A 26794-nucleotide genomic window follows, 5' to 3' on the forward strand; every position below is an offset into this window, starting at 1 on the left:
CTGAAAGTGAGAAGAGGGAGTGGGACAATAAATAGAAGCTGAGATGAAACGGGAATGCAAAAACGGTAACACCATTGTTATGGGAGACTTCAACTATCCCGGGATAGACTGGAGTCTTGGATACTCAAAATGCGCTAGGGAAACCAGATTCCTGGAGGCTATACAGGACTGCTTCATGGAGCAGCTTGTCAGAGAACCAACGAGAAGGAATGCCACCCTGGACCTAATCCTCAATGGGCTAAGAGGACCTGCAAAGAAAGTTGAAGTAGTGGGACCGTTAGGAAACAGCGATCACAATATGATCCAGTTCAAAGTCAAAGTAGGAATATCGATGGGGAAGAGAACCACAGTGACAACTTTTAACTTCAAGAAAGGAAACTACCAAGCGATGAGAGTAATGGTAGGAAAGAAACTTAGGAACAGCTGAAAGAAATCACAGACTGTGGAGCAAGCCTGGTTCTTATTTAAGGACACGGTGAGCAAAGCGCAAAATCTGTATATCCCCAGATTTAGAAAAGGATGCAAAAAGAACAGACCAAAAGACCCGGCGTGGATAACTAAAGAAGTAAAAAAAGCAATAGGGGATAAGAAAAAATCATTCCGGATGTGGAAAAAGGACAAAACCGGGGCAAACTGGAAAGAGCACAGGAAGCATCAGAAAGAATGGTTAGAAGAGCAAAAAGAGAATAAGAAGAGAGAATAGCCAGGGAAGCACGAAATTTCAAACTGTTCTTCAGATATGTTAAAGGGAAGCAGCCGGCAAGGGAGGAGGAGGGACCGCTGGATGACAGAGATAGGAAAGGAGTGGTGAAAGAAGAAAAAGAAGTGGAGGATAGACTAAACATGTTCTTTTCGTCAGTATTTACAAAAGAGGACACATCCAACGTGCCGGAACCTGAAAAATCTTCAAAGGAGATCAAGCAGAAAAATTACCATCCATAGAGGTAAGCCTTGAAGACGTACATAAGCAGTTAGATAGATTAAAAACTGACAAATCTCCGGGCCCGGACGGAATCCACCCTAGGGTTTTGAAGGAACTAAAGGAGGAAATAGCGGAACTACTACAGCAGGTTTGTAACCTATCCCTGAAAACAGGCGTGATCCCGGAGGATTGGAAAATAGATAATGTTACGCCCATCTTTAAAAAGGATCGAGAGGTGACCCGGGGAACTACAGACTGGTAAGTCTGACTTCGGTCCCGGGGAAGATGGCCAAAGCGCTGATAAAAGACAGCATAGATGAGCATCTAGAAAGGAATAAACTGATGAAAACAAGCCAACATGGCTTCTGCAAGGGAAGATCATGCCTAATGAACTTACTGCACTTCTTCGAAGGAATTAACAAACAAATGGATGAAGGGGCCCCCATAGACATCGTATACTTGGATTTCCAAAAAGCTTTCGACAAGGTACCCCATGAACGCCTACTACGGAAACTGAAGAACCATGGGGTGGAAGGAGAGGTGCATAGATGTATCAAAAACTGTTTGGCGGGGAGGAAACAAAGGATGGGAGTGAAGGGCCACTACTCAGACTGGAGAAGAGTCACGAATGGTGTTCCGCAGGGGTCGGTACTTGGACCGTTGCTGTTCAATGTATTTATTAATGACCTTGAAACCGGGACAAAGTGCGAAATCATACAATTCGCAGATAATACCAAGCTTTTTAGTGGGGTTGGAACTAAGGAGGACTGTGAGGATTTACAAAAGGACCTGAACAAACTGGGAGAGTGGGCGAATAAATGGCAGATGAACTTTAATGTAGAAAAATGTACGGTCTTGCATGTGGGAAACAGAAACCCGATGTACAGCTATACGATGGGAGGGCTGGCAATGGGTGAAAGTAGCCTAGAAAAGGACTTGGGGGTGCTGGTGGACAAATCAATGAAGCCGTCGGCACAGTGCGCAGTGGCCTCTAAGATGCAAACAGAATGCTAGGTATTATCAAGAAGGGTATCACAACCAAAACGAAGGACATTATCCTGCCATTGTATCGGGCGATGATGCGCCCGCATCTGGAGTACTGTGTCCAGTATTGGTCACCGTACCTTAATAAGGATATGGCAATACTCGAGAGAGTTCAGAGGAGAGCGACGCGACTGATAAAAGGTATAGAAAACTTTTCGTATGCTGAAAGATTAAAGAAACTGTGGCTCTTTTCCCTGGAGAAGCGGAAGCTTAGTGGGGACATGATAGAGACTTACAAGATCATGAAGGGCATAGAGAAAGTCGAGAGAGACAGATTCTTCGAACTTTCGAAAGCTACAAGAACAAGACGGCATTTGGAAAAACTAAGAGGGGACAGATTCAGAACCAATGCTAGGAAGTAGTTCTTCACCCAAAGGGTGGTGGACACCTGGAATCCGCTTCCAGAAGGTGTGATAGGACAGAGCATGGTATTGAGTTTCAAGAAGGGATTGGATGCTTTCCTGAAGGAAAAGGGGATTGAAGGGTATAGATAGAAGACTACTATACAGGTCCTGATCCTGATGTGGCGCCACTTGAGCAGACTGCTGTGCGCGATGGACCCCTGGTCTGACCCAGCAGAGGCACTACTTATGTTCTTATATTGCTGGCTGCTTTGGCAGGGCTGTTCCTCAAGACACAAGATTTCATGATCACGGGTCTTTCTCAAGTGGCAAGCATATGACATAATCTTCCCCCTCAGAACCGTCTTGGCAGCTTCTCAAAACAAAATAGGGTTAGACCGATGACTGGCATTATCCCAGGACAAGCAGGCAGCCTATTCTCAACATATGGGTGACGTCATACACAGAGCCCGAATGTGGACAGCCTCGCAAGCAGACTTGCTTGTAGAAACGTAGAAATTTCGAGTCAGCCGCACCGCTCATGCGCGAATGTCTTCCCACCCAGCACAGGGCGAGTCTCCTCAGTTCTCAATTTTCCGTGAAGCTGATAAGTCTGTACTTTGACACTCTGCGTTGAACTTCATTCGCTTCGTGCCTTCTCTCACCGCAGTTTGTGTTCTTTTAAGTCGCGAATCGCTGTTTTACTTTCTTTATTTTCCTTTTTTTAAAAAAAGAAGACTTATTTTTATTTTTTCTTCATTAACTGACTGGCGGGCCAGGCCACGCAGCCACAGCCTGCAGGCTTCGACTTCGCAGCAGCTATCTTCCCTCCTATGTCCCGGCCAGTCACGGGCTTCAAGAAGTGTAGCCAGTGCCAGCGTGCAATTTCTCTCACGGACCCACATCACTGGTGCCTCAAGTGCCTTGGGCCTGACCATAATCCAAAGTCGTGTAAGCGCTGTGCTATTCTTCAACCTCGAGCCCTTAAATGTTGTCGAGTTTTAGTGGAGAAACTCTTCAGGATGGACTCTTCAGTGACACCCTCAACCTCGAGTGCTGCCTCGGTCCCACCTTCCAGTGAATGTCCTCCTGCTTCCACGACTCCGATCTTGAGCCTCATCAGACCGTCCTCGTTTGGATCATCTTTAGCCTCGTGTACACCTGCTTTATCTTCCCCTGAGCTCCCCTCAGGTCAGATACCTAAGCAGAAGGTTCCTGCGGTGGTCCTCAAACTTTCTAAGACCTCCAAGTTCAAGCATATCTCCAATGCCATCTTGGAGCCTTTAGCCTCAGCAAGCAGTCTGGTTTCAGATGCGGATCCACCTTTGCAGGCTTCTCTCCAGACCATGTTGGAGCAGCAATTTGTTCAGTTTTCGAGCAAATATGGTTCTACCTCCTGTAATCCAGCCTGGGCAATCAGCAGTCTCCCATGAGGTCGAGTCCCTGCCTGTGCCTCGAGCTGAAGCTTCACATTCTATGCAAGGAGCAGAGTCTTTTCGAATGGTCTGGTCTGGCATCTACACACTCTAAGCAAGGAGTAGATTCTTTGCGAGTGTTTCGACAGGAATTCTCACACTCCATACAAGGAGCAGAGTCTTTGGGAGTGCTTCGAGATTCCCTGATCCAATCCACTGTATTTCAATCTACAGCTTCTAGCCCTATCCATTCACCAGCAGCATTGCCTGTTTCCATACATAGGGTGAAGTCTCCTTGATCCTCGAGACCTGCTCACAGACACCACTCTCGTTGCCGATTGAGGCCTTCATCGAGACATCCATTGAGGCGCAGATCTTCTTCTAAACAGCAGCCTTCTTCATCTAGGCCTCATTCCAGACCTTCCAGCTCTTCGAGGTCTCCAACTCCTCACTCGAGGTCACCGCTTCTGGACCCTGAGGAATCAGCTGCTTCCATTGCTTGCTCCAAGTCTCGATATTCTTTGGATTGCCACTTCTCCAGAGAGGCTTCACCTTCATTTGATGTCATCAAGTCCCTCACAAGGCAGGGCCTTGGCAGATCAGCTGTCTTTCTCTTCCTTCCTTCGTCAGATGGCTGATGACCTGGAAATTCAGTTACATGCTGGTTCTAAATACTCTGAAGAGTATCTTGAGGTCATGCATCTACCTCAACCTCCTGCAGAGTCACTTAAGCTTCCTTTTAACAAGCTTTTGTCTCAAACTTTCAAACGTTGTCTGGAGACTCCATATGCTATACCTGCTGTTCCAGGCAAATTGGATTCGAGGTATAGAACTCTGCATTGCAAAGGGTTTGAGAATTCACAATTATCTCACCTTGTGGAGTCCTCTTTGAAAAAAACCTATCCTTCCAGGGTCTATGCTACAGTTCCTCCTGGAAGGGAGGGTAAGACCATGGACAAGTTTGGACGCCCAGCATGTAACTATATCAAAATGCTATGAAGTCCTCCAAAGTCGACCGATAGCTGCTGTGAGGGCTCTTCATCTGCCATTTTGACAGTACCAGCACGACTGTGATCTCTCTCCCTCCGTGGCAATTTTGAAGTCATGAGTCCACCAAGCCCTCTAAAAAACACTCGACACTACCAGTAAAAGGGGTGATTAAACTGTACATTGGTGGGGAAAAGCAGATAAAACAAAGAAGGTAAGCATGAGCTCACTCCACCGATGTCCGTTTGACATCATGTGACCCCCCAGCACCGTGAGCTGGCGGGAAGGCAGAGGAACACCGAGAGGAGCCCGATCCTGCGGGGGAGCGCGAGGCAGTCTGCCCCTCCCCCGAAATCAGCGGGGGCTCCTTTAAATTGATTCCTCCAACGGCGCACTGCCTTTGCCCGCACCGTGAGCCGGCAGGAAGGCAGAGGAACACCGAGAGGAGCCCGATCTTGCGGGGGAGCGCGAGGCAGTCCGCCCCTCCCCGGAAACCAGCAGGGGCTCCTTTCAATTGATCCCTCCAACGGCGCACTGCCTTTGTCCGCACTGTGAGCCGGCGGGAAGGCAGAGGAACACCGAGAGGAGCCCGATCCTGTGGGGGAGCGCAAGGCAGTCCGCCCCTCCCCCAAAACCAGCGGGGGCTCCTTTAAATCGATCCCTCCAACGGTGCACTGCCTTTGCCTGCACCATGAGCCAGCGGGAAGGCAGAGGAACAACAAGAGGAGCCCGATCCTGCGGGGGAGCGCGAGGCAGTCCGCTCCTCCCCCGAAACCAGCGGGGGCTCCTTTAAATTGATCTCTCCAATGGCGCACTGCCTTTGCCCGCACCGTGAGCCAGCGGGAAGGCAGAGGAACACCGAGAGGAGCCCGATCCTGCGGGGCAGCGCGAGGCAGTCCGCCCCTTCCCCGAAACCAGCGGGGGCTCCTTTAAATTGATCCAATGGCGCACTGCCGTTTGGCGCGCCGGCGAAGGCGCACGGCAAAGGCGCCTGCGCCTTAGTGCGCGCCTTTGTGAAGCGACGAACAGTAAGGAGAGGATCCCGCATGACTCTAAATTACTTAAGATAAGTATAACAACTGCTTACAATTGCTTACTTAAAATTACTGCTTACTAACGACAACAGATATTATTACTGCTTATTACTGCGGAAAAAAATCTCTGCTGCTATTAATATATATATAGTATTACTGCATATTACTGCTTACTGCCGATATCATTATATTTCGATCACCCAATCTAAACAACAACAAAACATGGCATTTCTAAACAAATACATACTTATACTGGGGATTCTCTACTTAAAATGTTATAGCAGCTGGTGTAATGATGAAAAAAAACCCAAACCAATCCCTATTCATTTTTCCTGGCACAGGCCAACCAAGACGAGTAAACCAACTGGCCCACATCAATTTCTACATGACTTTTCAAAGCTAGGCCCAATGCAAATACCCGTGGTAAACAGAACACGAAACTCCTCTAAACACCATAGTAACAAGATCAAGGAAAGGAAATTAAAAACAATAGAATGTACTAATACTCCTACCCCAACTAAATATGCCAACTTCATGGGATATTACCTAAACAACCGATCAATAAGAAACAAAGCCCAGATACTGCACGACTGGCTGACACAAACAAACCCTGATCTGCTATGCCTGACCGAAACATGGATGATTTCAGACACAGATACGATTATGAAAGAAATGCTACCCCAAGGTTACAAAATAATACCACTATCTAGAGACTGGAAAAAAGGGGACGGCATAGCGATAATTTTAAAAGAATCCTTTGAATATAACAAAATAGACGCAAAAACCACAAACGACCTAGAAATATTAACCTGTAAGATCACCAACACCCAACTAGAAGAGGCACTAACCATGACACTATTTTATATCCCCCCAAGAAAGTGGTCTAATACTAGAGAAGAGTTCTTCGAATACCTCACCACCAACACCCTAAAAGGAACATAAACCTACTACTGGGCGACATGAACGTTCACCTAGAACAAGTGGATAAACCAAACGTGATAGAAATTGTCACTTTCCTAACAATCCTGGGCTTCTCAGTACCAAAACCAGAGAAAACACATGAAAAAGGCCACCAACTAGATCTAATTGCCTTTTCACAAAAAGAAGTCCCCGACCCAAAGATCCAACATAGCATAGAGGCCTGGAAAGAATGCATCGGGTCAGATCACTACATTTGTAATTTTGATCTTTATTGGCAAAAAAAATCACCCCAGCCAAAGTACAAAAGAAAAAACCCAAACCCAGCCACAATCACCAGAAGAGGAACTATAAACCCAATAGAATTCTGGACCCATTACGAATTACAACCCAAAATAGAGGAAACACAAAACTTCCCAAACAGATGGGCAAAGTCTAGCAAAGAAATATTAGAACAAATAGCTCCGTTACAAACATACAAAAAGAAAGAAAGGGAACCAAATGAATGGTACGACTCTGAACTACTAACTCTAAAACAGGAACTGAGAAAAATAGAAAGAACCTGGCAGGAAACAAACAAAGAAGAAGACAAAACTCACTGGAAACAAAAAATGAAAAACTACAAAAATCTGAAAAATAGAAAAGCGAACAACATACTACGCACAAAAAATAGGGACACCCAAAACAAACAGCAAAGAACTATTCAAGTTGGTAAACAGACACCACCCAAATCATGCTACAGAATAATGAATGTACACCCTCGGCAGAAACTCTTGCCACGTTTTTTAAAAACAAAATCTTAGATGTAAGAACGACAATACCTTCACCCTCACCCAACTTCGATTTCCAATCAGAACCCCATGAAAAAGAAACAAGAGTAGACATGCTCTGGAAACATTTTGAACCTCCTAACTGGCACCAATTCCTAACACTATACAACAAATATACCAAATCAAACTGCCTTCTGGACGTATGTCCTTCCAAGATCATGACAGCAGCTACACTAGATTTTCAAAAGGACCTTTTTAACTGGATAGCAACCACTCTCGCTGAAGGAACATTCCACGAGGAAATGGGACACATTCTAATCACACCAAAAAAACTCACTAGCCCTAAAAACCAATTCCAGACTGATAGCAAGCATCCCCTTATTCACCAAGCTGCTTGAAGGACTAGTCAATTTGGAGCTAGTAGACTATCTAGACAAATTTAATATCCTCAGTGAACACCAATCGGGATTCAGAAAAGGTTTTAGCACTGAGACAGTCCTGGCCTCGATCCTCAATCACCTATACGGTTTATTCAGCAAAGGAACAAGTGCTCTGATTTTACAACTAGATTTCAGCAGCACTTTCGACTTGGTTGATCACGAAATAATGCTACACTGCCTAGACGGAATAGGAATCACGGGAAGAGTAAGAAACTGGCTACAGGATTTCCTAAAAATGAGATCTTACCGGGTGATTAGTGGAGGGACATACTCAAACAGCTGGAAAAACCCCTCAGGAGTACCTCAAGGTTCACCGCTATCACCTACTCTATTCAACATCTACATATCATCCCTAGGACACTTCCTAAAAAATCTAAACCTAATCCACTACATATATGCAGATGACATTTCCATTTTAATTCCAGTAAACAGCATAACGAAAGAGACCTCAGAATACATTTCTCAAATTATGACCAAAATAGAACAATCTTAAATAATAAAATGCTAGCTGCGCATGTGCACTTGCCTCGCGTGTTCCCTGATCCCTTTTCTGTCGGGATGTGGCAAGACAAGTGTGCATGCGCACTTATTACGTCACTGACGGAGAGCAGCGAATGCAGGAAGCGGAGTAAAAAAACAACAACCGAGTGAGCCGGGCCGCTGAGAAAGCCCGAGAGGCCTGGCCCGGCCTGTGGATGGGTAAGGAGCTGGGGCAGTGAGCCTTCCCTGCGGCTGAAATGGAGCCTGGTCACCCTCCGCGACAGACCACAGGAGTCCGAGTCCTTTTCCGCTCACCCCCTTCCCGCGGACCCGACTACCTTGGCGATTCAAGCAGGTGTGCACCAGTCTTCACACGCTGCTTCGGGCCCTTTTACTTCCCTGATTTGCTCTGCCGCGTCTCTGATGATGTCATCAGGGTCGTGCCAGAGTAAATCAGGGCAGTAGAAGGACCCGAAGCAGCGTGTGAAGACCTGCACATGCTGCTTGAATCGCCGGGTAGGTAGTCAGGTCCGTGGGAAGGGAAGGGAGGGGGGCGCAAGGACTCTGGGGAGAATGGCAGACACCGGCCCTGTACTAACTCCCGTGGACAGGGGGAGCAGGAAGGGGTGCTAATGGACAGGGGGGGGAATGAAGGGAGGCCTATTGCTGGACAGAGGGAGCAGGAAGAGGTGATGATGGACAGGGGGGGGGGAAAAGGAAGGGAGGCTTATTGCTTGACAGGGGGAACAGGAAGAGGTGCTGATGGACAGGGGGGGAAAATGAAGGGAGGCCTACTGCTGGACAGGGGGAGCAGGAAGAGGTGCTGATGGACAGGGGGGGAAATGAAGGGAGGCCTACTGCTGGACATGGGGAGCAAGAAGAGGTGCTGATGGACAGGGGGAAATGAAGGGAGCTCTACTGCTGGACAGAGGGAGCAGGAAGAGGTGATGATGGACACGGGGGAAAAATGAAGGGAGGCTTACTGCTGGACAGGGGGAGCAGGAAGAGGTGCTGATGGACAAGGGGGAGGTAAAACAAAGGGAGAAGGGCTGCTGCTGGATAAGGGGAGCAGTGAAGGGGTGGTGGTGGACACAGGGGAGGTAAAAATAAGGGAGAATGGACAGGAAAAAGCGGCTAAGGAGACAGAGAGAGAAAGAAATAAAGACAGACACACATATATTCTAGCACCCGTTAATGTAACGGGCTATAAAGCTAGTGGACAATAAGCTTCAAGCTGAAACTAAACACAGAAAAAACAAAAGTCTTCCTTGCAAGCCCAACAGACAAAATTACCAATACAATGTTACATATAAAAGATCATGCGTTCCCAATTACTGAAACAATAAAAATATTGGGAGTCACTCTAGACACCCACTTGACAATGGTGGAACACACGAACATAGTAGTAAAAAAAATGTTTCCTGACACTGTGGAAATTAAGGTCCATCAAAAAATACTTCAACCCTCTATCATTTAGACTACTAGTGCAATCACTAGTGCTTTCAACACTGGACTACTCCAATATCGTTTATATGGGTATACCTAAAAAAACTGTAAAGAAACTTAGGATTGTCCAAAACACAGCGGTCCGCTTGATATTTGGACTGAAAAAGAGCGACCATGTTAGCCCCTACTACAAACTACTTCACTGGCTGCCAATGGAGGCCCGAATAATCTTCAAGTTCTCTTGCATATGTTTCAAGCTGGTTTGGGGACTAGCTCCTACATACCTGCTTCCTCACTTCACTCTATACAATCCTACGAGACAAACCAGAAACAGCAACCTATTTGCATCCCCGAGCATTACCGGCTGCAAATACAAAACCTTCCTGGATAGAACCTTTATGTACCAAGCTAACAAACAACAACACTGGTTAGACAGCAAGATTGACATATAAGGCCTTTAGAAAAACCATAAAAACTGCCTTATTCAACAGAATTGTCACCTAAAAAAGTATCTTCATCCAACACTACATATGTCCACTCCTGCTTTCAAATCTGAAACGTATAACATTTTTTCACTGCCTGTTGTAAGACTCCATAAGCTGTATCTCTCTCCCTTTTTGTAAGACTCTATATGCTCTTTGTAACTCCCTACATGATGTGTCCCGGATCTCAACACATTGTAATTTCGCTGATTGTCCAGCTCTCTTTGGTGTCTCACGACTATGGCAGTATAGAACAATAAAGTTATTATTATTATTATAATATGTAAAAGCAGTGGGTTTTCTCAGATGTCTAGTAACGCTAGTGTGCCAGGAATAATGTTATACTGGGCATCAGACACTCTCAGCTTCAGAATCTGGGCCAGAGAACAAATCATTTGCAAAGACTCAGGCTTTGTACCAATTTTCAAAGTGAGAGCATGCATATACTTTTGTAGACCCTGTTTGAATAAGGATTTACTTTACCCATACAATGTTAGTTAGATGTTGTAAAGTTGTTAATATAGAGTACTGTACCCCGCCTTAATGCCCTACACAAACTGTCAACCTTTCAGTCTGGCCCTCATCAAAGTAGCCCCAGCTGAGGACTGTTTCTATTTTGCTCCACTCAGACTCTGCCCTGGAGCTAGAGCGTCTGGGTAACATGTAAGATCACCTCTGAGATGGTCAAAGGGAGGAGGCTGTAGACCTTGAAAGGGGCGATGTGAGGATTACACCCCCCTGCTGAAAACCTATGTAGTGAAATATAGGTATAAAAACTTGCTATGGTAAAAAGCTTGCACTCTGCCCTAGAAAATAGATAAAGGGTTTTATGATCTTATGATTTATGACATGTGTAATATATCTTTTGTCCACTGACCATATGACCTATGGCTTACATCTTGTAACATATGTAATCATTACCAATAGTTTGACTTATGCTTGTTAATTTTTCCTCCAAACTCCTCAATAAAAGGAATCAGTGCTGTATGCCTCGGAGAGTAATTTCTTGATGCTGCTGCTTTAAGCATCAGATAGAAATCTCCCTGAAGCTTCAGTTACTGTATATTATATGATTCTAGTTGTGTGTGCCTAGTGTGTTTCTCCTCTCTCTCTTAGCAACTCAGTGAGAATTTCCCTACTAAGAACAGGGGGGGGGGGGAGGGGGATGACTACCTGGCTAAGTGATATTCGCTCTTCAACACTTTTACTGATAAACAGGCCAAGGGCACAAAGTACACATGGCCACCTGCATCAGCAAAAATTTTAAAATGTCACCTCTGCATCTGCTTTTCTTTCTGTGGCCTAAAGAAGCAGAAACACCTCTCACTGCAGAAAAATAATGCTCCTTGTGGAACATGGCCTGGACATTTAATCACTCTTACTGACCTACAAATGCACTCAATCGACTGGCAATCACTATCTCTCTTCCCCTATGATCCCTCCATGAACTCCACTCAGCTGGTAAGTCCCTCCTTTCTGTGCCCTTCTCTTCAGCTGCCAACTCCAGAATCTGTCCCTTCTGCCTTGCTGCGCTGAATGCTTGGAACAAGCTACCCGAATCCCTGTGGGGAGCAGTGTTCATGGCCGAGTTAAAAGTCCACTTCTTTGAGAGTGCTTTTGACTCCTAATTCCTCTCGCTATGGGTTTTGCATCCTTAATCCTATAGGCCAGGTATGTCTGTCCATGCTAGATTGTAAGCTCTTCTGATCAGGGTCTGTCTATTAAATGTCAAAATGTACAGTGCTATATAAGTGAAAATTGACCTCTAAAGGACTGCCTCTGTGATGACTCTCATTCTTGACATGTGGTATAAGCAGCAGGGAACATGTGACTCACTCGCATACTATGAAAGGCTTCAGACACTCTCATACCTTTCAGAGTGAAGGGCAGAGGAATGTTCTCCAGACTCCCAGCATCAGTAATGTTGCAGGTGAACCGTTCAGGCTCTTGGGCTTTGTCCTCCGGAGACATTATTTTCTGGGGCTTCATTAGCTGCCATTTGCTCACAGCTGTGTGTGTGGAGAGCAAAAGAAAAACAAAAATCAAAGACCATGTCCTTTCAAATGCAGAAAGCAGTTATGCAGTGAGATGACCTTGCAGGACACACCAGTGAGGGAGTTTCAGAAGCATGTAAATGGGAGGTAAGGGGTCCCTCAGGCCTGGCCATGTCCGGGCACCAGCATTTAACATCTGCATCAGTGTGGCTAGTCAGAAGCTTGGCAGATAAGGTTATGACAATCTTTTTGCCTTGGGTGAATCTCTTTATAAATCCAAATAAACAAAGAGATATTTACTTACCCAGTTAACAAAGTGAATAGCAGACAGAGGAGATGCTCAGTGACATTGCCCTTTCCTTTGAATATCGGGGCCTAAACATATTTCCCATTTTCCAATGGGAATACATGCATTTGCCAAATAATTCCCCTACTGGATTTTGCACCTGCTCCAAAGCAAGCACAAGTTATAGTACAAAAGTACTTGTTTCAACCGGAGTTTTATATGAGGGACTGAAGGGGTTAATACCCATAATCCCTAGTGTGTTGTGTTGCCTTTTAAATTAACAAAAGTATTCTGTTTTTAATCTGTGGTACTTGGGATAGTTGCAATACCACACCTATGGTCGCCTATGGTGAGGTACACGGTAGTATGCAAAAAATCAACCTTGCCAAATCTTGTCTCCACAAGGCTTACTTTTGTCAATTTGGTATGTCTTACTCATGTGCCAAATTTCAGCTTGATTGGGAGAGTGTGGTGCAGTGGTTAAAGCTGCAGCCTCAGCACCCTGAGGTTGTGGGTTCAAACCCACACTGCTCCTTCTGACCCTGAGCAAGTCACTTAATCCCCCCCACTGCCCCAAGTACATTAGATAGATTGTGAGCCTGCTGGACAGACAGGGAAAAATGCTTGAGTACCTGAATAAACTCATGTAAATTGAGGGGTCACGTGATGCGATAGGCTCAGGTGGATGCTTCTTGCCTGCGCTCCTGGGCCCCGGGTTGTCAATTATATATTTCTGCCGCCTTGTCCCACATCCACTCTGGCCGGGAGACAGTGCTAGTTCTTGTACGGCATACGGACAAGTTTTTGAAATCGCCTGCGTTTCCTATATCCACCTGCACCGCGAAGAAAGATCGGGACTGCCCGACTCCAGTGGCAGACAAAATGGCGCCGAGGACCTCGGCCGAGGTTAGTCAGTTTTCCCCGGAGGCGCTGAATGCTATCACACAAGCGGTTGCGTTAGCGATGCAGCCCGGCATTGAACGTTTATCTGCTCAATTGCGGTAATTGGAGACCATGTTAACGGACACCAATCACCGTACTACAGATTTGGAAGCGCGGGTCTCCCGTCTGGATGACACACAGGAGGCTCAAGTGGTAACTTTGTTGGAACTACAAGATCTTACCCTTAAGCAAGCTGAGAGATTGGAAGACCTGGAAAATAGATCTCGCAGGTCTAATCTGCATTTCCTAGGAATCCCTGAGATTGTAGCAGGCCCTGCCCTCTTGCACTCCTTGGAAGGTTGGCTGAGAGACACTTTTCCTCTGCAGGAAGGTATGGGCCAGATTTGTTTGGAGCGCGCCCATCGCTTGGGCAGGGAAGCGAAGCAGGAAGCGCGGCCGCGGATGGTCATTGTTAAATTGCTCAATTACAATCATAAAGTGGAAATTTTGAGGCAATATAAACAAATTAGAGACACTTTGAAATTTGGCAACTTGGAAGTCTGGATTTTTCAAGATTATTCAGCGGCATTGACTGAAAAACGGAAACTGTTTTACCCTTTATGCTCCACTCTTGCTGAGAAGAAATGTTGGTTTATGTTCCTCTATCCTGCGCCTCCACCATCAGGGTCAGTGGCACACTTTTGATTCTTCCTTGGAGGCAGCCAATTATCTTAATACCCATCTGCTCCAATCCTCTGCACTTACTTGATTACATTCAGAGTGGAATATGTCTTACTCTGTATGAAGGATTCATTGCTTGTTATATTGCCGCTTTGTGTTCTTTTATTTTTAGGTGGTTCCAGTGGCGTACCTGGGGTATGTGGCACCCGGGGCCCATCATTTTTTGGCACACCCCCCATGTAAAAAAATATTTTTTGTAATAACCATGAAAAATAAATGGTCATAATAGAAACAGGCACTGAAAATTTTCCTTTATTGAACCTCATATATGTAACCATTATTCCAAACATAACATAAATTATGTCTGAATTGTCATGACATCAGAAGTACGTATGGAGTAGTTGCAGGTGATGCTTGGGACAGTTCTGATTGTGTTAGTTTGGTTTCATGTGTTTTTTGAATAGAAGGGTTTTTATTTCTTTTTTGAAGGTTTTGTAGTCTGTGGTCGAGGTCAATAGGTTGTAGAGTTGGGGGTCGAGCATTAGGAGGTTGTCAAACAGTTTTTTTTCTTTTGACGATTTTGGTTGGAGGGTGTGTAAATGGTGTGCGAGTTCTCCTATGTCTGGTTGAAGTGGATTTAATTATTTAGCTGAAGAAATTAGTTACCCCCCCTCCCATTCCACACACATTAATTCTCTTCCATTATGAAAAACACTGATAAGGTCCAAGAAAAAAATACATTAAATAAAAAGTGAAAACAAAGGCCCCCTACAGATGAGAACATAACATAAGAATAGCATAACTGGGTCAGACCAATGGTCCATCAAGCCAAGTAGCCCATTCTCATGGTAACCAATCCAGGTCACTAGTACCTGGTCAAAACCCAAAGAGTAGCAACATTCCATGCCACCGATCCAGGGCAAGCAGACACTTCCCCCATGTCTTAATAACAGACTATGGACTTTTCCTCCAGGAATTTGTCCAAACCTTTCTTAAAATCAGCAATGCTATCTGCTTTTACCATAATTTCTGGCCACTTCATTTTTAAGCTTAGATCTTTCCTTCCAAACAGAGACCTTGCTAGATGTCAAATACAGAAAGAACAAGGTAACTTCACAAGGACTTAGCTGTGCAGGAAATGTGAATCTCCTCATACACCCACCATATAGTGCAAAAATGTGCAAAGGTCTGTTTTTTTTCTTTTGATCACTACACAGCCTAATGCCACACAAGCAGCGCTGTTACAAACATATTCTGAAGGTCAATGCTAAGGTTAACAAAGTTTCCTTCCTTGGACCACAAGGAGATACTGACAAACCACTGGAAGAGATCCCAAAACAACTACCTAGGCACAACACCCAAAGACCCACTCAGAATGTGAACCAGTTGAATGGAGTGGACTAATTGGGGGGTGGAAATGGGCCCGGAGTTTGCTTAGCAGAATTTCCCAGACCACCTCTTCCTCTCAACACATTGACATGCTGCCGCCACCATCACCACCATTAGGAGCACTTCACCGGGTAGGCCAGCAATGCTTATAAACTTTATAAAACACATTATTATATTTTCTTATAAAGCACATATTTTAACTGAACTCTCTGACATCCTCAGCCTTTCCATTCACAAAAATAGAAGGAAGAAAAGTTCCTGTTTCCTGCTGTCTCATGTCACCGGCCTATACAATATTTTTCTTCTGCAGACCCTTCAAAAGTCTGACCAAATCCTCGTTTCACTTGCATTATAAAGTACTGAGGATGCCATTTCTCTCCAATCCCAGGTCCTAAAGTCTAAGACAGTAGCGCAAACTAGTGCTGCCCGATTCAAGAAAAAAAAAAAAAAATTTCAATTCGATTCAGCCTATTGAATTGGTTTATCGATTCAATTTTCCTGCCCAATTGGGTGTTTGTTTGTTTTTTCAAACATCCTGGTGGGTTTATTTTATAGCTTTTTCACCTCCCTTTGGCTTCTCCTAACCACACTGGCGCTGTGGTGTAAATAAAATAAAAAAACAAAAAGGACTTTTCCTCTCTGTTAAATCCTAGCTCACGTTTGCAGTCTAACACCAGCTCTGGCAGGATACACATTTCAAATCTGACATATTGTAATCACAAAACAGAAAATAAAATTAGTTTTTCTACCTTTTGTTGTCTGGTTATTTTTCAAATCTTGTGGTTGTTTTCTGATAACTTGCTTGCCAGGGTCTCCTTCTTCCTTCTTTCTGCATGCTAACCATCCATCTGCCATCTCTGTCCTCCCCGTTTCCCTTCCCTCCCCAGGAGGTCTGGCATCTATTCTTTTTTTGTCTCCTTCCACAGATCCATCTTTTCTTAACTACCCTTTCATCCAGCAACTCTCCCTCCTTCCCCATCACTCCAGGGTCCACCATCTCTCCCTTTCTTTTCCCAATTACCCTCCTATTCAGTATCTCTATCCCCCCCCCCTCCACACCATCCCTTGTGTCCAACTTCTCTCCCTTTCTGTTCCTTCCCTCTCTAAAAACCATGGTCCATCATCTCTCTCCCTCTTCTATATTTTCAGACCCATTATTTCTTCCCACCCAAAGTCCGGCATATGTGCATCTCTTTGAACCCCCCCCATTCCCTCCGTGTATTTTTACACCAGGGCCCCCCTCCCTGAAGGCCTGTCCCACCCCCCCTTAAAGGTCTGCATCCCACCCCTGAAGGCCTGCACTCCCCCCGAAGGCCTGCACCCCCCGCAAAGGCCTGCACCCCCATTGAAGGCCTGCATCCCCTCTTGAAGGCCTGCCTGCCTGCCTGTCCCCCCCCCCTTGAAGGCATAGGGCAGACATTGTTTGTTTGCAGGAAACACGCTTGACCAATATCGAACATTCCAAGCTGAATAGAACCTGGCTAGGTACAGTTTTTGCGACTTCTTCGCCACAGAAACGAGTGGGAGTAGCTGTTTTGATTCATAAATCTCTACCTTACAAAGCCTGCCTTATAGATAGTGACCCCCAGGGCCACTATTTATTGCTCCATTTGACGGTGGGTGCTTATTCGTTCTACCTTTTGAATGTGTATGCACCCAATGTCTATGATCACTCTTTTTTCATAAGAACATAAGAAGCGCCATCTCCGGATCAGACCTTTGGTCCATCAAGTCCGGCGATCCGCACACGCGGAGGCCCTGCTAGGTATACACCTGGCTTATTTTTTTTGTATAAACTGTTTATTCACAAGAGCATTGAAAGACACTCATAACATAAGAATCACAATTTTCGGTACATAACCAAATTCCAACACCCAACATGAATCCCTAGAAACATTGAGAGTCCAGGCCTGTGTTCTGCTAGCCTGGGACTCCCCAAATCCCATCCCAACAGCATCCCGCCCCCCCACCCCAACCCAACCTTCAATCCACTGGCAACACAGTGACCGCTGGCTTCCGCAACCGATTGACCACCTGGCTTCTGATCACTGGGGGCAAAGTATCCAAATAAGAGGCCCAAATGGACAGAAAAAGCTTGCTCCGAGATCTAGAAAACCGAGCGGACATGGACTCCCAGACCATCAAAAGATGAAATTTATTGCGCCAATACCAGATGGTGGGGGGGGAGTCCCGAAACCAATGATTAAGAATACATTTCTTCCCCACAATATAACCCTTACGAATAAGCAAACTGTCGCCCGCAGACAGCCCTCCCAGGTACCCATCCGCCAAAAAAATAATCCCTTCCACCGACGACGGGAGTGAATAACCCACCAAAGACTCCAAATAACACCGGACCGCCAACCAAAAGGTAGATATAGATGCACACAACCACACCCCATGCGCCAAAGAGTTAACAACCTGACGACATTTCAGGCAGATAGCGGTAGGGGCACACCCAAAATAATAGGCCCGTTGCTGAGACACATAACCCCGATGAAGAACCCGAAATTGACATTCCTGAAGCTCAGCGCTCTGCACCATCCTAGGAATCAGTCTCACCAAAGGAGCAAAGGACGCCACCCGCAGACGACAGCCCAGGTCCTGGGCCCATAAAGACAAGAGCCGCCGGTAATCCCGCCGAGGCTGCAAAGCCACCAATCTACGATGATATTGTGAAATAGAAAGCCAATCCCACTGAGCATCAAAGAAAAAGTCCTGCAGAGTGACAGCAAACGACTGAGTCAAGGAGTCCCGGGGCAAGGAGGCTGCATAGTGAGAAAGTTGCATATAAGCAAACTGATCCGTCGTACCCAAGGACCAGGACGCCTGGAGAGCCAAAAAGGGCACAGCCGTGCCATCCAGCTGCAGAAACTGCTCCAAAGAGCGTAACCCTTTCCGCGCCCAACGTTTAAAAACAACATTTTCCTGTCCAGGACTAAAGGCCGCATTACCCACTATGGGCAGCAAAACAGAGCTAAAAGACGAATGGCCCCAAAACTGACAAACACATCTCCAAGCCCGACGAAGCGGCTCCACCAAGCAACTACGGGCCCCAGGGCCCAACCGCACCCTCCCATCCCAATGTAAAAGATAAGGCAGAGCCCACGGAAAAAAATAATCCGCCTCCAACTCCCGATCGGTATACTGAGAGCTATGAAAAAGCCAATCCCGGACATGCCTAAGCAAACAGGCCAAATTATACAGATGAACCGAAGGAAGACCCAAACCACCCAGTACCCAGGACCCTTGAAGAAAAGAACGATGCATTTTGCCTTTCTTGCCCCCCCAACAAAACGACACCACCATGCTCAGGAGACTCAGGAGATCCTTTTTCAAAAGAAACAAAGGAAGCGTTTGCAAGACATATAACCATTTGGGGAAGATAATCATCCGAAAGAGGTGAACACGTCCCATTAAGGAAAGAGGAAGATTCATCCAGCGACGCAAAAGTCCCTTAGTCTCCAACAGCAAACGATCTACATTCAAACGGTACAACACAGAGACATCCATAGAGAGCAGAATACCAAGGTACCGAAAAGAGTGCTCCGCCCAGCGCAAAGGAAAATCCGGTCCCCAATCCACCCACAACAAGTCCGGAAACGCCAAAGCCTCCGACTTCTGCTGATTCAAACGGAACCCTGAAAAATCCCCATACTCGCGAAAACACTCCAGGAGGGCATTAAGGGAGGCCAGAGGATCCGTCAAATAGACCAAAAGGTCATCAGCAAAAGCCGCCAGTTTAAAATGATGAGCCCCCACGACCAGGCCCATGATGTCCGGGTTACCCTGAACATCCCGAATAAGAGGATCTAAGGTCAGTATAAATAACAATGGCGAAAGGGGGCAACCCTGGCGAGTGCCCCTACAGATTGGGAAAGGATCGGAGAGAGTGTCATTGGCCCACACACAGGCCACCGGGTCTGCATAAAGAGTCCGCACCGCCTGAATAAACCAAGGCCCAAGACCATACACCCGCAAGACCTCAAATAAAAAGCCCCAATCCACCTGGTCAAAAGCCTTCTCGGCGTCAAAGCTGATTATCAAAGAAGGCACCTGATCCAGCGTAGTCCGTTCCAGAGCCGCCAAAATACGGCGCACATTTTTAGCAATCGCACGGCCTTTCACAAAGCCAACCTGCTGATCTGAAATAAGACTCGGGAGTACCAAGGCCAGACGAGTAGCCAAAACTTTAGCGAAAAGCTTAGCCTCAAAGTTCAGCAAAGAAATCGGTCTGTACGACTCGGGTTTACTGGGGTCCTTCCCAGGTTTCAACAAAACAATGAGCTGAGCTACATTCAAGTGGCGAGGAAGCGCCCCCAACCCAACCGCCTCATTAAACACCAAAGCCAACAAAGGCGCCACCTCAGCTTGCAAGATCTTATAAAACTCACTACGCAGACCATCCGGGCCGGGAGACTTACCCAGCGCGCTAGACTGGATTGCCCGTGAGATCTCCTCAGCTGTAAACACAGCCTCCAACTGTGCCTGAGATGAGGCCGAAAGAGTCGGGAGATTCCGACCATCTAAATATACCGCCCCATCAAGCGGAGGGTCGGGGGGAGCAGAATATAGGTGCTCAAAAAAATCCCGCAAAACCCTGTTAATGTCCCTATCCTTGTGCACTACCTCCGAGTTCCGTGTCCGAAGAGACGCAATATGAGTGCTACCCCTCTGCTGCCGAACCAACTTTGCAAGAAGTTTGCTACTCTTATTTGCAAAACGATAAAGATGAAACCGATAATGCTCCATAGACCGGCTAGCGTGTTGATGTAACAGAGAATTAAGCGAACACTGGGCCTCCAACAATCGAGCACGATCCGGAAGAGCCCCAGTAAGGCCATAGCGTCGACGGAGAGAAGAGACCAATCGCTCCAGCCGAAGCAGCTCTCGCTGTCTCGCTTTACGCTGAAAACTGACATAAGAAATAATCTCACCCCGAAGGACAGCCTTCGCCGTTTCCCACGCCAACGAAGGAGTGGCAAAATGAGCCGCATTAGTGTCCTGAAAAAAGCGCCACCGGGCTACCAGATGTGCATGAAAGTTGCTGTCTCGATAAAGATGGCTAGGAAAACGCCAGCCACGAGGGGTCCCGGGCGTCCGAGATAACTGCCAGACAAGCGCCACCCACGCATGGTCAGAGACCTCTATAGGCCCCAACTTAGAATCTACGATCTCCGAAAACAAAGAGCGGGAACAAAGAATATAGTCTATATGGGATAGAGAAGCATGGGCCCGCGAAACATGAGTAAAATCTTTCTCCAGGGGATGCAAAACTCTCCAGGCATCCACCAAGTCGAGGGCGGCACAAAGAATTGCAATTCCAGTAGCAGATTTCCGAGACTCCCTCCCCACCCCAGTCGAGCGATCCCAAAGAGGATCCGCCACCTCGTTGAAATCACCCCCTACCACCAGAGGAACATCGTCATAGACCGACAAAAGATCCGCTAAGTGATGAAAAAATCACGCACCCGGGCTATTGGGAGCATAAAGATTGCAAAGAAGATAAGGTTTAGAGTTCAAACTAACCGAGGCAATCACATACCTACCCTCCGGGTCCTTAAGGACATCCTTAACAATCAACTGAAGATGTTTATCCACAAGAATAGCCACCCCAGCCTTCTTACCCAAAGCAGGAGAGTCCAGGACATCCCCCACCCACCAAGTCCTCAATTTGGCATGTTCCGCAGCTGTCAAATGCGTTTCCTGCAGAAAAGCCACGTCCGCCCGGTTCCTCCGAAGCTGTCGAAGCACCTTCTGTCTCTTTATAGGGGAATGAATGCCCCCCACATTCCAAGATAATAGCTTAAGGGACATAAAAGTGAAACAAAATGAACCAACAAGGAATCAAAAAATTCAAAAGCCCAGGAAGAGGCGTCCCAGCAAGCCCCCCTCCTAAGGCCATACCCATGCGGAAGCCAGTGCCATCAGTCACCCCGGTTCGAGAGAAACAACGCTGCCCCCCCAACCCTCCCCGCCCCCCCAAAACCAACCCTCCCCCACCCCCCCTCCAAACCAATCCAAGCCCTAGACCCCAACCTACCTACTCCAACCCCACCAAGTCCTTCCTGCCCCCCCCCACCCCATCCCTTCCGGTCCCCGAAGGAAACCAATCACTACAGACACCCCCTCCCCAGAATCCCCCCGAAAACAACAAAATGGACTAGGCAGAACCCCAAAGGGCCGAACAGACAGAATTAGAACCCCCACCACAAACCCAGGACAACAGATCATACCACAATGTCCCTGCAGGACACCACCACCCAGATGACCCCAAACCCAGCACCCACCCACCCCAAGAACAGCCCTCAAAAGATTCGAACAACGAACCCCTAGAACACGAGCTCAACTAGTACCATAGAACCCCATCCCGGCACCACCCCTCCACCCTCTAGCCCAGCACAACACACAAACATCCTACCACACCTCCCCAAACACGCACAGCACGCCTGTCAGCAATCTCAACCACAGCCAGTCCAGAAGGCAAACCAGTATCACCGGCCCTCAGGGGCAACTCTAGCCATATGGGAATGAAAAGGGACCCTGGGCCATCTCTGGAAGCAGAAAATCCCCACAGTCACAGCTCAAAGCAACAGAGCAAAAGAAAACCACAGTCAAAAAGAGCCGGACAAGTCCAGCCAAGGTCCAAACGGAAATCCAATATGGAGCCCAGAGTCTCAGCTGAGCCCGGAAGAGCGGCCCCAAGGACAGGCACCCATCAGGCCGGACCAGCAGTCGACGAAATCACTTCAGCAGCACTGGTAGAAGGCAGGTCCGCATTCCACGCGTCCAGCAGGTTCTGCGCCTCCGCTGCAGTAGAACAAAACTGAGTAGTACCATTATGATGAACCCGCAACCGCGCGGGGTAGAGAAGGGCAAAGTGAATGTGGCGGGCAGCCAAGGTAGAACACACCGGTGCAAAAGCTCGCCGTTGCTGGGCCACTTTGGTGGAATAATCCTGGAAACAAAGCACCTTGCCGTTTTGATAGATGAGAGCACGTTCCCCCCGAGCCGCCTGAAGAATAAACTGTTTGTGAGCAAAGTTCAAGATCTTCGCTATCACCACTCGCGGCCGGGCCTGATGAGCAGAGCGGAGGCCCAGGCGATGCACCCTCTCAATGCGAAGAGGGCCCAGATCAGCAGGGAAGATGACGGAGGTAGCCAGCCAGGTTTCCAGCTCGCCCCTCAAGTCTCGCTCCGAAACAGCTTCAGGGAAACCGATAAATCTCAAATTGGACCGGCGAGATCTGTTTTCCAAGTCCTCAATGCGGTCCTCGAGGGCAGAGAGAAGGCGCTGATGTCTGGTCTGGGCATCCTCCACATGCTGCAGCCGATCTTCCACAGCCCCCACCCGCTGCCTGAACGCTATCACCTCCTGGCCCATAGAGTCCAACGAGGCTTGGACCATAGCCAACTTGTGGTCCAGAGGCAGAAGTTTCTGTTCTAAAACGATCTCCATCGCCGCTGTCACTCCTGATGTTATTTCGGCGATCCAAGCCGGCCCCCCCGCAGCGGCTCCAGGACTCGGCGGCGCCGCCATTTTAAGATCTCCTTGCCTGCCGCGGTCCTTATTCTGTCGGGCCGATTTCACCGACATGCCCCCCCGAAAAGACCCGGAACTCGCCCACTGGATCCGGAGGGGTGGAGGCACTCACAGGGCCCAATCCAAAGGCTCGAAGAGCCGAAAAACTCCGGCGAAGAGAGGGGACTCTGAGAAGGGCAGCGGGAGAGACACAGGCTAGCGTCTGTCCCGCGGCATGGCGTCACGTGATCCCACCTGGCTTATTTTATAGCCAACCATATCTTTATATGCCTCTCTCAAGGAGATATGCATCTAGTTTGCTTTTGAAGCCTAGGACTGTCGATTCCGCAATAATCTCCCCTGGGAGAGTATTCCAGATGTCAACCACTCTCTGTGTGAAGCAGAACTTCCTGATATTAGTCCTGAACTTGCCCTCCCTTAGCTTCATTTCATGTCCTCTTGTCCATGTCAAATTGGACAATGTAAATAATCTTCTCTGCTCTATTTTGTCGATTCCTTTCAGTATTTTGAAGGTCTCGATCATATCCCCACGCAGTCTCCTTTTCTCAAGGGAGAACAATCCCAGTGTTTTAAGTCGATCCTCATATTCCAGTTTCTCCATACCCTTCACTAGTTTAGTTGCTCGTCTCTGCACCCTCTCCAGCAGTTTTATATCCTTCTTTAGGTAGGGAGACCAATGTTGGATGCAGTATTCCAAGTGGGGTCTGACCATTGCCCTATAAAGCGGCATTATAACTTTCTCCGATCTACTCGAGATTCCTTTCTTTATCATGCCCAACATTCTATTTGCCTTATTTGCCGCTGCCGCGCATTGTGCCGACGGCTTCAGGGTCCTATCTATCAGTACACCCAGATCCCTTTCTTGTTCACTTTTTCCCAGAGTTGCACCTGACATTCTGTACTCGTATTCCTTATTTTTACTGCCTAAATGTATTACCTTGCATTTCTCCACGTTGAACTTCATCTGCCATTTCTCCGCCCATTTTTCTAACCGACACAAATCGCTCTGGAGTTCCTCACTGTCCTCCTGCGATCTGATTGCCCGGCAGAGTTTTGTGTCGTCTGCAAACTTGATGATCTCACTGGATGTTCCGTTTTCCAGGTCATTGATATAAATATTAAAAAGGATCGGCCCAAGTACCGAGCCCTGGGGTACACCACTAGTCACTCTCTCCCAGTCGGAGAATTTCCCATTTATGCCCACTCTCTGCTTCCTGTTATCCAGCCATTTGCCTATCCATCTTTGTATATCTCCCTCTATGCCATGGCTTTGTAGTTTCCTGAGAAGTCTTTCGTGTGGAACTTTGTCAAATGCTTTCTGGAAGTCCAAGTATATTATGTCCACCGGCTTTCCACTATCAATTTGCTTGTTCACGGTCTCAAAGAATTGGAGTAAATTCGTCAAACACGATTTCCCTTTCCTGAATCCATGTTGACTGGGTTTCATCAAGTCGTGTGTGTCCAAGTGCTGAACTATGCTATCCTTGATCAGTGATTCAATCATCTTGCCGGGGACAGACGTAAGACTCACAGGTCTATAGTTGCCCGGTTCTCCTCTCGATCCTTTTTTGAAAATTGGCGTGACGTTCGCTATCTTCCAGTCATCTGGTATCTGTCCAGTTCTGATTGACAGGTTTGCAAGTTTTTGCAATAACTCTCCGATTTCAACCTTCAATTCCTTCAAGACTCTCGGGTGAATTTCATCCGGTCCAGGGGATTTGTCACTTTTAAGTTTGTCGATCTGGTAGTATATCTGATCTAAGTTCACTTCAACTGTGGTGAGGCTGTCCTCTATTTCTCCTGTAAACAGTTTCTCCGCTTCAGGTATTGTTGAGGTGTCCTCCTTCGTAAAGACGGACGCAAAGAAGGAATTTAGTTTGTCTGCGATTTGTTTATCTTCCTTGATGTACCCTTTTCTTCCCTTGTCGTCCAGGGGACCCACTGCCTCTTTTGCAGGTTTTTTCCCTTTCACGTATCTAAAGAAGGGCTTGAAGTTTTTGGCCTCCTGGGCTATTTTTTCCTCATAGTCCTGTTTTGCATCCCTCACCGCCTTGTGACATTTCTTCTGTTCATCTTTATGTTTGTTCCAGGCTTCGGTTGTCTTCGTGCATTTCCATTTTTTGAAAGAGTCCTTCTTTTCTTTTATGGCTTCCTTCACCTGTATGGTAAGCCATGCCGGTTCTCCTTTGCCTTTAGTTCTCCGATATTTGGAAATCCTTGGAATGTAGAGATCTTGTGCTTCTGCAATAGTATTTTTCAATAGGCACCATGCCTGATCTACTGTTTCAAGTTTGTCCACCATCTTCTCGAGTCGTTTTGTTACCATGGCTCTCATGCAATCGTATTTACCCTTTTTAAAGTTTAAGGTGGTGGTTAAGGTTTTGGCATGTTTCCCTTTCCCGATGTCAAGTTTAAAGTTGATTACATTGTGATCACTCGTTCCCAGTGGAACCATGACTTCTACTTCTGTTATCGGTCCGGTGAGACCATTTAGGACCAAGTCCAAGGTGGCGTCGCCTCTTGTCGGCTCTTTTACCATTTGCTCCAGGAAGCAATCCCCTAGCACCTCCAGGAACTTGGCCTCCTTGCCGCAGTTGGAGGCTCCTAGTTTCCAGTCTATTCCTGGGAAATTGAAGTCTCCCAATATAACTACATTTCAAACGCTTAACTGCGTTGCTGCTGGAACGGGTAACAGAACCGGTGTTTTTAGCTGGAGATTATAACCAGGTCTTAGATCCAGGCTGTGACCGCTCTTCGTCTGGATTGAATCAGGGGGGTTCATGGACTCAAGGTATTCCTTACCTCTGCGCAGCATTGGATTTGGTTGACCCCTGGCGTTTGCTCCATACCACCGAGCACGATTATACGCATCGGTCACGTGCACATGGAACACTTTCTAGAATACATTCTCACTGCCAGACATTCTTTTTTAAATGTAGACTCAGCGGTTATAGGTCCCTCTATTCTCTCAGATCACTCTTTGATTTGGGTGGATGTGAATGTGGGCTCTGGTTTCAGAGGCCCGGCTCATTGGCATTTTCCTAGCTACTTGTTTCAGGATACCCACTTTCAAACTTTTTTGCAAACTAAATGGGACGAGTTTTTGGAATTTAATGGTCAACATCATTGTGCCCCTGCTTTATTCTGGAATACTGCTAGAGTTGTCCTATGGGGCGATTGTATTGCCTACGTTATTGCTAGAAATAGACGATTGTCTAAGGGAATTCTCCGTCTAGAACGAGACTTGGCGGCAGCTAGGCATCATTATATAAAATTTCTGACTCCGGTTGCGAAGGAAAATTTATTTTCCATTGAAATAGCTCTTAACTCCAACATTCATGAGCAAACGGTTAAGATGTTATTTTATCAGAAGTTTAAATACCATCGCTAAGGGAACCGATCGGGGAAATTACTTGCTCAGTTAACAAAACGGGTGAAGGGCCAAAGATTTGTTTTAGGTTTAAAAGATTACAGCATACCAGTGAGCAAATTGCGGGCATCTTTTTGAATTATTTTGGGGGTATGTACAGGAGAGTGAACTCGGGGGCTGGGCCTCTTGCCCAGGATTATATTGAGGATTCTGGTTTGCTGACTTTGACAGACCAGGATATAGACTATCTGAATACACCTATTACTATTAAAGAATTACAGAAGGCTATCCTGATTCAACGGAATTATGCAGCTCCTGGGCCAGATGGCTTTACTGCTGAGTTTTAAAAGTTGTTGTCTTCTCAGCTTGG

General features: G+C 46.8%; 1 protein-coding gene across 1 annotated transcript in view; it reads right to left on the reverse strand.

Moving 5' to 3' along the window:
* ADCY10 (adenylate cyclase 10) overlaps positions 1-26794 on the reverse strand; it is an 803671-nt gene that overhangs the window by 413432 nt on the left and 363445 nt on the right. The window contains exon 18 of the mRNA XM_033944139.1: positions 12151-12288. Within this exon, the coding sequence (XP_033800030.1) occupies positions 12151-12288 (138 nt within the window). The remainder of the gene's footprint in view (positions 1-12150; positions 12289-26794) is intronic.

Source organism: Geotrypetes seraphini, chromosome 5 (assembly GCF_902459505.1).
Source record: "Geotrypetes seraphini chromosome 5, aGeoSer1.1, whole genome shotgun sequence".
NCBI classification, from domain to species: Eukaryota; Metazoa; Chordata; class Amphibia; order Gymnophiona; family Dermophiidae; genus Geotrypetes; species Geotrypetes seraphini.